The sequence below is a fragment of the Oxyura jamaicensis genome, assembly GCF_011077185.1.
Source record: "Oxyura jamaicensis isolate SHBP4307 breed ruddy duck chromosome 1 unlocalized genomic scaffold, BPBGC_Ojam_1.0 oxy1_random_OJ72710, whole genome shotgun sequence".
In the NCBI taxonomy this organism is placed as follows: domain Eukaryota; kingdom Metazoa; phylum Chordata; class Aves; order Anseriformes; family Anatidae; genus Oxyura; species Oxyura jamaicensis.
The window spans coordinates 31,799-43,005 of NW_023303055.1; the positions used below are offsets into that span (position 1 = coordinate 31,799).

At 52.1% G+C, this 11,207-nt stretch overlaps 1 protein-coding gene across 1 annotated transcript in view; it reads right to left on the reverse strand.

The window, feature by feature from the left end:
- The window catches only part of DCHS1 (dachsous cadherin-related 1), a 45,725-nt gene that overhangs the window by 21,860 nt on the left and 12,658 nt on the right, over positions 1-11,207 (reverse strand). The window contains exons 3-7 of the mRNA XM_035311066.1: positions 7,137-7,325; positions 6,790-7,021; positions 5,380-5,616; positions 3,998-5,017; positions 3,626-3,813 (exon numbers count right to left, since the gene is read on the reverse strand). Of these exons, the coding sequence (XP_035166957.1) occupies positions 3,626-3,813; positions 3,998-5,017; positions 5,380-5,616; positions 6,790-7,021; positions 7,137-7,325 (1,866 nt within the window). The remainder of the gene's footprint in view (positions 1-3,625; positions 3,814-3,997; positions 5,018-5,379; positions 5,617-6,789; positions 7,022-7,136; positions 7,326-11,207) is intronic.

The window sequence follows — 11,207 nt, forward strand, 5'->3', positions numbered from 1 at the left end:
TGATGCTATCACAGACCAAATTCACATCCTACAGCACAAATCATCCTCACAGACCCAGCTGTGCTCTCTGATCTCTGTACGGTACCGCTTCAATGCATGCATACACAGGACAAACACAGTCCAAGAAAGAGTCCAAGGAAAGAGTCTGCAAGCTTTTGAGAGGAGGCAAGTGTTAATGTTGTTGCACAAGCTGCTGGCACCACGCTGGTGGCGCTCACAGAGGGGGAGCGGGGGTGGAGGGGGACAACAACCAGAGGAGCTGGACTTGTTTAGCCGGGCCAAACAGTGATGTGACTGCACTCTGTAAACACTGAGGAAAGGGGAGGGAAATTCCAAGGAGAGAGAGGAGCTATTTAAGCAAAAACACAATATTGGCACAAGAACAAATGAGTATAAAGTGGTCAGAAATTAGTTTAGGCTGGAAATTAAGAGATGGTTTCTAACTACCAGATCAAGGAATCTGGAACAGCATTTTACAGCAGTGATGGAGGCAGAGGACCTTCTAAATATAGCTCAACTGTTTATGAAAAGAACTATCTGTGTGGACACCTCTGAGCAGAGCCATGCTTAGGAGGCCCCTTCCAAGCCCTTCTCTATAACAGGCTGAGACAGGGCTTGCCCCCATGCTGTTCATAATCACTTTCAACCAAGATACAAGGGGCTCCAACTTCATGCACATGGTCACACTGCCCTTCCACCAGAAATCAAACTCCACTTGAGGAAAGAAGTGACTCAGTGGATGAGTTAAAAAAGCAGCATCCACACAGGCTCCATTACAAATGTCATTTCAGGTGCACAAACAGAGAAATAAATAGCAATAGAAGTGGTCCTGCCTCTGCAAAAATCTCCACCTTAGTAAAATTACCACCAGACAGGCTTGTCCAGGTCAGATGTCCACCTTCCAAGAAGGCTGCTGCAAATACCAACCTGGTCCAAAGAGAACTGTCTCAACTAGAGGCACAACTCAAACAGTGGCTGGCAGTGGATAGAAAAGATGCAAGAAGTAGGATACGTATGGAATAATTCTCCTGTGAAACCTTCCCAGTTTCCAGCAGTCTGTGGCTAAGTCACTTCCTGAGCCACAGATCATATTTTTGTTCAACAGCCTTTGATGGATTTTTTTCTTTCCATGAATTCATCTAACTTTGAACCCATGCAACTTTTGGCAATGATTTCACATTTTAATTATGTTCTGCATGAAAAAGTACTGCCTTTGTTTATTTTAAACCTGCTGCCCGGTCATTTCCTATGAAGCTGCCTAGTTCTTGTATTGTGAAAAGTGCAACCTCTAATTTCCCCATGACTCTCTCTGTGCCACTCAATGCACACCTCTGTCATATTCCTGCAGTATCTATCATGCCAAAGAATGTTCAGGTATTTTCTCTCTGCATGGAAGCCATTATCTTCTAGATATCACATTAACACTCTTTTCTGAGCCTTTTATAGCACTACTGCTTATTCAGTGGAATGAATATAATAACTGCTTGAGAGAGTCCAGCGCAGAGCCACAAGGATGATTAAGGGAGTGGAGCATCTTCCTTACGAGGAAAGGCTGGGGAAGCTGGGTCTCTTTACCTTGGAGAAGAGGACACAGGAGTGACCTTATTAACATTTAGAAATATGTAAAGGGTGAGTGTCAGGAGGATTGAGTCAGGCTCTTCTTGGTGACACCCAACGATAGGACAAGGGGCAAGGGGTGTAAGCTGGAACACAGGAGGTTCCGCTTAAATATGAAACAAAACTTTTTCACGGTGAGGGTGACAAAACACTGGAACAGGCTGCCCAGGGGACTTGTGGAGTCTTCTTCTCTGGAGTCATTCAAAACTGTCTGGACATGTTCCTGTGTGACACGATTTAGGTGTTCCTGCTCCAGCAGGGGGATTGGACTAGATGATCTTTCAAGGTCCCTTCCAATCCCTAACATTCTATGATTCAGTGATTCTGTGAAGGCACAACAGAGAGTACACAGAATTTGAGATGAGTTTTTCTCTCAGTATCTGTGCCTTTTCTAATAAAACACAGCATTTGATTCACCTTTTTGACTGCTGCTGAGTCCTGAGCTGATATTTTCACAAAGCATTTACAGCGATGCCCTCATCTTCTCCCTAGACTTCAGTTGCCATTTCAGAGCCCATCACTATGTAAGTGAAACTCATATTGCTTTTTGCCATGTATATTAGAATTTTCTAGTTAGCAACTATGAATGCCATCTCCCATTTTCTTTCCTCTCATTGCATTTACCTGCCCTTAGGACTCCAAATACACCTCAGCCTTGCTGTGTCTCCTCAAGGATGCACATGCTTTTGTGGTAACTTTGCAAGGGAAGAGACCTGAGCTCCAGCAGAACGCTCCCCCCGTTTCATGGCCCAGATGCTGGAATCCACTGCAGCACACTTGTGCTGCAGGTGTCCCCACACATGAGCAAGGACATTCAGCAGAGTGCAGACAGAGTGCTAGCAATGTCATTCTGCAGAGACCGTTCTATTACACCAAGCAGTGTAATGGCCAGCTGGCCCTGGCCTGCAGGAGTGACCCAAAGGCCAGTGCTCAGAGAGAGCATGAGACTAACTTTGCCTTCCCCTGCCTCCATCAAGCCCTGAAAGATGCCATCATACAGTCCACGCCTTGCCAGACAGTTCTGCAAGCAGAGTGTCAGCTGGACAGGCACAAGAAAGTCTGGGCAAGAGGAGCCGTGGGTGGATCAGGAAGGGAAGCAGTAACCATCAGGGCAGGTCTGACCAGAGCCGTAGCACCCCAGCTGCAGTAGCAACCTGCCAGCACAGCCTGGCCCAGGCAGGACCTGCAACACTGGAAAGGCTCCCATCACCAGGATGTTTAAAACCCAGTGGGACACAAGTGGCTTTGAGCAGGCTGCCTGAAGTGCTGTAAGGATGCAGTGCAAGTGCATCCTTTCAGTTGTAGGTGCTCCCCACTCCATATGGAGATGAGGACAGAGTCTGCATCAACCACCCTGCTCTCCATCACTGCTGGTGTCCTGGTGACAGAAGCTGCTCCAGAGGGGCCACAGCAGAGCAGGGCTGCAAGATGAGGTCTGGTCCTTACCACTTTTCTTCAGCAGCACAGACATAGCTCAATCCATAGCACACTGGGAGCATGGGTGACCACAGCTACCAGGCCATACTGAGAGGGAAAGCTGGGTTGGAGCCCATCACAGATTCTCAACAACCTGGGCAGTGCTTTCTTGACCTCCCAGAATTCTCAGTGGCTATGTTGAAAGGTCCTGAGACCCAGAAGATAAATGCACCCCATGCCTGCCTGCTTGTGAGCGTTTTACTCCTGCTCTGCTGGCTCAGATCTGGGGCTCCCCTTCACCTTTCCTCCTTGCAGGCAGCTGTGAGCCAAGAGCTTCTGCCTGCTGCTCAGTCTTACTGGCACCAGAGCCCTTTGAGTCCCCACTCTGTGTACAAGGAGGCCTCTATTTCCCAAGAGCATGCCCATCTTACCACATCTCAGATTTACCAGACTGCCCTGGTTGCTGCATGGGTGCAACCTGTGACTGCTTCTCTCCCACCCTGAGACTCCCATGTGCCCTTCCCCTACCTGCTCCCAGGCCAAGAGGCTACCATGATGCTGCCCCACTAGGACTTCAGCCTGCTGCACCTACCTGCACAGGCAGTTCCTGACCACTGGCCACATGAAGGAAAGCAGGAGTGTTGTCATTTTCATCCAGGACAGTGACATAGATGGTTCCTGTGGCACTGCGGGGTGGTGCTCCCCCATCCTGCACAATCACCAACAGCTGGTAGCTGGACTGCTGCTCCCGGTCCAGGCTGTTCTTGGTGCTGAGCTCCCCTGTGAGGGAGAAATCCTCTTTAGAGAAGGGCCTGTGTTCAGGTGTGTTGCTGGGGAGCCCAGCACTGCAGGGGTAGGAAGATGATTAATCTGTTGTGATACTGGCCTGGCCTGCATCACTTTTGACCTGCCTTGGGTATTTTCCCCAGCCAGCCCCAGCCTAAGAAGCCAGGGGGACTCTCACCTGTCTGTGTGTGGATAAGGAAGTTGGGCTCATGCTGGAGCAGACGGTAGGTGAGACGGCTATTCTGTCCAGCATCCCGGTCACTTGCCATCACCCTTCCCACACTGCTACCAGGCGCTTGATTCTCAGGAACAGTGAAGAAGTAACGCTCCTCACTCAGCCGAGGGCTGTTGTCGTTCTCATCAGTGATGCTGATTCGTACAGTGCTGGTGCCTGTTTTCCGGGCTTCCCCCCCTGTGGCACTGCCTCCTGCCGACGCCAACACTGTGAGCACATACAGGTCCCGTGTCTCCCGGTCCAGGGCACTTTTGACATATAGCCAACCACTCTCAGGCATGATGCCAAAGCTGGCAGCATCCCCATCTGCACGCAAGTGGTAGGTAAGGGTCATGGCTTCTGCATCGCGTGCCAGGGCCCGCACTTGCAGGAAGCGAGTGGAGACAGGCACACCTTCCCGCACCTCCACACGATAAGTGAGTGTGTCAAAGATGGGCCCATTGTCATGCTCAGCTTGCACATGCACCAGGAGTGTGAAGGTGGAGCTGAGCTGGGGAACTCCACTGTCTCGGGCCACAATGGCCAGCCTGTATGCTGCACTGGCTTCATACTGCAGTGCCCCCACGAGTCGCACTGCCCCCGATGAGCGCTCAACACTGAAGGTGCCATCACCTCCTGACACCAGCTCAAAATTCACCTGACCATTGGCACCGCTGTCACGGTCGTCAGCCTGCAAAGTGTACACTGTAGTCCCAGGCTCTGTGGCCTCTGGCAGTAGAATGGAGTCAGACGTGGCTGGGAACACTGGTGCATTGTCATTCACATCTGACACAGAGATTTTCACACGGGTGTTGCTATAAGCAGGGGGTGAACCACTTCGAGCCTGGACATCCAGAATGAGGACTGCCTGAGACTCGTGATCAAGAGGCAGGCTGGTGCGGAGCTGCCCAGAGCCAGAGTCAATGGAAAAATAGCCATGAGGATCCCCCGAGGAGATGGAATAAAAGATGTCATCGGCATGACCTGCAGATAGGGAAATGAAGATAGAAGGAATGATTTGTATACCTGGCCCACCTCCTCAGCCTGCTACAGACAGCAGCAGGGTTGGACATTGCTGTCCAGGGCAGACTCTGGTCTGGAGATATAGAGCAGCACTGTGCATGTTTGTGTGCATGGGCACAAGTGTGTGTACACACACGTAAGCATGTGTGAGAGCAAGTACTGGAACAGAGTGACAATCATGGGGTGTACATTCAGATGTGCATGCCTTTGAGCATGCATGGAGCTCCCAGAATGGTGTTTCTGAGGAAGCGTGATACCAGACTTTCAAAACAATGCAGGAACAGTGAAAAGTGTCTGCATATATAAAAGGGCCAGGCCCGTACCTGGAGGATTCTGGGCATGGACAGCCCCCACATTGGTGCCCTGCAACATGTCCTCGGGCACTGTGAAGAAGTACTGGGCTTGCTCAAAGATGGGGGGCGAGACTGTGCCCTCTACGATGCTGATGTTCACTCGGGCGTTTGGCTGTGCCTGTAGGCCCCCTCCATCTTGTGCAGAGATCACCAGCTGCACCAGGGTGTTGGCTTTACCACTCAGGGACCATGAGAGGGAGATGACACCTAGGAAAGAAAGACATTCAGAGGGCACTAAGCCTGCACCCCTACATCACATGGCACCAGAGCAACAGGACAAACTATACCCTTGAAATAATAGACATAGAACGTGTGCTTGGGTTGGAAGGGACCTTAAAGATCATATAGTTCCAACCCCCATGCCATGGGTAGGGATGCCACCAACTAGATCAGATTGATCAGGAAATGAAAGACCTAAAAGGGTAGCAAACAATGTGTGTCTCACACAACTTGCCATGGAAGAATTGGAGTAAAGAAAAGGAACCCTGCTGGGAAAGGCTCCCCAAATTCTCCCTTCTCAGCCTCAAGTCTAGTCCTGAGCTAAGCAACAATGAAGGCTGTGAGAAGCAAGACAGAGAGCAGGTCTTGGGAGAGGGGAAGGAGGAAACAGGACTTCTGATGTGGGGCACAGGGCTATGGTCAGGGTGCAACAGTGGCAGGTGGGATCTGGGCTGTGAGTAGGCTCCTGAAGGAAATGTAGAACTGCAGAACCTTCCAGGACAAATCCTACAAAGGAGGTGGCCCTGCATTAGGATGGCCAGTAGGCCTGTTCTCATCCCAGCCAAATTTTGGCAATGTGGGGACCACTGTGGGAAGACCCTGATGCCTCTGCCAAGCACAGGACACCATCCTGTCCCACTGAGGGCCCCTGGCACCACACACCCATCCATACACCTCCCCATCAGAAACTGCTCTGACTTTGGTGGCCAAAGAAGGCAAGAGACAAGACAGGCAATGAGAAAGGTTGGACAGCGTGGCACATAGAGTTATGAGGGAAGAGAGTAAATTGAGCAGGGGAGAGGAGGCAACTGGGCAGGGACAAGAAATTAAGTAGGATACAGCCTGATGAGACAAAACAAGCAGTGTGCAGGAGGAAAGGTGCAGTGAGCTAGGGAATGAAAGTGAGGAAGAAAGAGGGAACAAATAAGGAAGAGGGCAGGGAGCAGAATCAAGGAGTCAGAGATTGAGTCTCAGAATAGGCAGCTGAGAGAACAAGACACTGGGACAAGGAAGAAATGTCCAGGAGAGGAACAGACATATTCTGGTGGCACCCTGCATTGCTGAGTTGACCAAGCAGAAACCTTCAGAACGACTTTCACATCTTCCCACGTGCCACTGCTCTGGCTGATGCTTCCTCTGGCTGGCCCTGAGCTCTCTCACCTGTGTCCTTGTTGAGAGAGAAGAGAGGGGGTGAGTTCCCCAAGACAATGCGGTAGGTCACTTTCCCATGCAGACCTTCATCCTTGTCATGGGCAGTAACACGCAGCACAGCTGTACCCGGCATGCTCTGTGTGCTAATGCTGGCAGCATACTCTAGCGGGTAGAACACTGGCCGATTGTCGTTTATGTCCTCCAGGAAAACCTTCACATACACCATGGAGTTCAAGCCACCCTGAGGAAAAAAACAAATCAGAGATGGGGCAAAGAGCAGGGGCAAGGACAATTGTATCCCCTGCACAGTGCTGAGACAGCAGTATTGCATCCCCATTGGCATCTGCAGCACTCACCCCATCAACAGCAGTAATGGTGAAATCATAGGCAGACGTGCCCTCATCACGGTCCAGAGGCTGCACCGTACACAGTTGCCCCGTGTTCTTGTCGATGCTGAACTGCGTGGGGACCACACTGCCGATGCCAGAACCAACAGAGTAGGAAAGGGAGCCAAAGAGGCCACTGTCAGCATCGGTGGCTGTCACCTGGATAGGAGAAAGCACTAATTAAGCAGGGCAGCGCTACTGAAACCACCCGCCTAAGCAGAGAGACCCAGCCCACCACCACCTTCATAACCCAGTACTACTCTCTACTCCACAGCTCACACTTACTGCAAAGCCCTCAAAGCTAGCCACAGCAAAGCAGACTGACTGTCCTGACTCAGTCCTGACATCCTTGTCCCAGACAAGATGATTTCCTCTGCAGCATTCTCTGCAGAAGGACAGGTCCTGCAGGGACACGCGGATTCAGGTAGTGCCATAGGCAGTGGCAGGCAGCAGCAGGCACCCCCGAGTCAGCCTACACTGGCACATCCCAGGAGGGGACACAGGGATGGTGAACACAGCCTTGCAGACTCGCAAGAGCTGCACCATGCTTGCTGTCTACAGTGCTGTCATGGGTGCCTGCACACCAGAGGTGGCTTGTTCCAGGTGAAACCTCCTTTCTTGCAACCCTGGGGCAACATCCACCACCCAGGTCTACAGACTTCCCTTAGCAAAGAAAAAGGCTGTACAGGGAAGGGGGGTGCAGAAAGGTGCAGAGATGCCAAAGATCTAGCAGACAAGCATCCCCACTGCACCCAGCTTGATTGGCCAGCCAGAGACAACCCATGCTCTTGCAGCAGCTGGCCTTGGCCCTCTTCTCTTTCTCTTCTGCAAGGACACTTAAGACAAGCTGCAAAACAAACCAGACCCTCCTTACCCATGTCCCAGGCTCTGCCCCGCTGTCAGAGCTGCCCCGCTGTGCCTGGCAGTCCTGGGCTTTGAGAAAAATGCCTGGGGGTGGCATTGCCCTTTGACAGCTGGACCTACCAGACCCTGTGGCACAGGATATGCATTAGCATCTACAAACACAGCAGGAAGATTAAAACTGCTCCCTGTCTGCAAGGTCCTGCTCCACCTCTGGCTCTTTGCAGCTCAGCTCAGTAGAAAACTGCTTCTTCTCCCTGACAGCAGCATCACTGCCCATGGCTCTTTCACCAGCTGGGAGCTCGGTGTGGAGAACAAAGCTGGAGGACAGAGCCAGGAGGGAGGCAGCTGGGCCAGGCCCGGGTGAAGTGGAGTTCAGGACTCGTCAGCCACAGCTCCTCCCAGCAGCAGCGCTGGGGCCTCGGCTCCCGTGAGCGAGAAGCACAGGAACGTTGCATGCGCGCCAAGGAAAGGGCCCAGCTGGGGGCTGCAAACAGCTCCTTCCTATGGGCAGGGCCCCCAACCTGAGCCACCACCAGATCCTTGGAAATGGACAAACAACCAGAGTGAGCACAGAGTCTGCTGGGCCAGGGAAGAAGGAATAAAGTGGGAAGAGGTAGAACCTCGTTATGCTCTCACCCCAGGAAGGGGAGGCAGCACCTGAGGGAGCCCCTTGCTGGTTCTCCTGCCTGGCATCCACAGTCCCGCCCCCCTTACCCCCCAGGAGGGGAGGCACCACCTGCAACATTCCCCCATCAGCCCTCCTGCCTGTGGGCCTGTGGGCCCTTTGCAAGGGGACGCCAAGGAAGAGAAGCTGAGTGCACATCAACAAGCACAGTGCTCCCTTCAGAGGGGATTTACTCCCCACCCATACAGCAGCTGCTGGAAGAAGTGCCATGGAACAAGATCTCCCTCCCTGCTCCAGATGCAGAGCACTCAAGAGACACAGGTGCCATGACAGCAGCCTGGCTACATTGGGGAACTGGCCCCACCTGCCTCCCCCTCCGTTCAAACTCCTCCCTCCATTCTGCCTCAGCTCCCTTTGCTGTGTCCTCCTTGATCCTGCAGCAGCAACAGCATCTTGGACGTGCCAGGAGCTCCTGGCCTGAAGAAGCTTTGGCTCAGGGGTCCAGAGCAGGGCATGGCTGGCTGCAGAGGGCTCATGAAGTAGGCTGGGATGGGGCCACTGAGTGGAAATGGTCACTGTGTGCAGCACAGGCTGAGTATCTGGTTGGCAGGGCCACAGGTGAGGGCCCCCCATTTGGGGCATGGGGGCCCCGAGTCTGGATACGATGACTATAAACCTGCATCATTCAGATCAGAATCCATCTAGAGCCCCAGATATCAAGCTGAGGCTGTCAGAGAGCAACAGGAGGGTGTTAAGTCAGAGACCTAATGATAAATATAGATAGCAGTTGGAGTTGTCATATGAGAGTATAAATCTGACCTGTCATAAGACAAACACCTACCTACAGGGGAAGTTATCTGGAACTCCAGCTTTCTGCCACAGGAGCTGGGTGGGGTTTTGGGAACAGGGGAGAAACAGATGAGCTCTCAATATCGTACAATACAGTATCATCTCCCTGCCTGCTCTGCAGTACCCAGAGCCATCTCCAGGAATGCCTGATGGAGCCAGAGTCTGGCAACAGAGGCAAACCTAGCAGTAGAGCCAATGCAAGGGATCCTAAGAGAAGTTTCCCATTCAAGTGTATCTATCACTCCACCTCTCTGTCCTGTTTTGATGGCTCCTCGAGAAGCGGGTAAGAGGTCTAGCACAAACACTTCATGCACAAGCCCACATAGTGTCCAAGAGAGGTTGTGTCACTGCTGTACCAGGACTGGAGACTTGTGTCTGGTTCTTGTCTCACTTGGAGGTGTGGTGCTAAACCAGAGTCCGGAGAAAAGCCACAGGAACAGCAAAACAGCCGAAGGAGCAGCTAAGCATGTTAGCTCAGTGTACAATTCACATGGTGTCTCTGCCACTGTATGGAGAGGGCACAGAGCTGTACCCAGTGACCCCAGCCCAAGCCCTCCTGCCTGCAGACTGCTGATGCCCTCTGCCTGCCTCCTGTGGGATGGGGCTGGCTGCTTGCCTGTAGGTAGCCCATGCTTGTGGGGCCTAACAGCCCCTGAAGGCCAGCACGATGCTGTCTCTGGCAGGGGCTGATGCTGCCTGGGCACTTCTCCAAGTGGCAGTGCAGGGTCTGATCAGCCACTAGATAGGGCAGACACTACAGTCCATCAAGCATGCACAGCTGAGATACATGGCTGCAGACTGCAGAGCACAGACAATCTGGGACACGCTGCACATTTTTATCTGTGAGGTTAATTAACCACCAAAATGGCTCAGCAAGACCTGTGGCAAATTTACCACTCCTGGAAATTTTTAAACCAAGTCTGGACATTTTTCTAGGAACTTTGCTAAAAGCTAATCCAGAGCAGCCCCAGGCTCTGTATTTAGTGCCCACCCAAAATCTTGGAACAGCTGGATTTACTGTAACTTACTTAGGAGGCTCCTGACTTTTGCCTGAGAAACGAGGAAAATGGGGTCAGCCTGTCTATGGGAGAGCCCAGGAAACCCTCCACTGGGGGTTGTGCAAGGCCTGCTGCTTGAACATGTGTCCGCAGGAGTCAGAGCTTTGCGCTTGACTGGATCCTCTGCAGCAGCCCTGCCTCCAACTTTGAATATCCTGCAGAGCCAAGACTAGCTCTTCCCAGGAGGAGTTTATGTGGAGGGGGAAAGGAGAGGAAAAGGCTGCAGCTGGGAACAAGACACCTGCATGAACTTGCAGGGGCATTGTGTGAGTATGGGAAATACACTAACCTGCAGGATCACAACACCAATATGAGGTCCCTGCACGAGCTCACAGGACCACTGCACTTTTGTCCAAGACACTTGCATGCCCCCATGTGCATAAAAGACACCTGCATGTGCTCAGAGGGTTGGCCTGAAGATACGAGACGTGGACAAAGCTGTGGGGTCACTTCACCTGTAGAGAACACCTGCACAAGCTTGCAGGATCACCATGGTTACACTAGGCACAATGTGTAGAGCCAAAGTGCATGCTGTGTTTCTGTCCAAGACTACAGAATGTGCAGCTACAACCCTATATGCTAAGAAGAGATAGTGTTCATGCCATGTTGCAGCCAAGTACATCTTAACAAAACCCAAAGACAAGT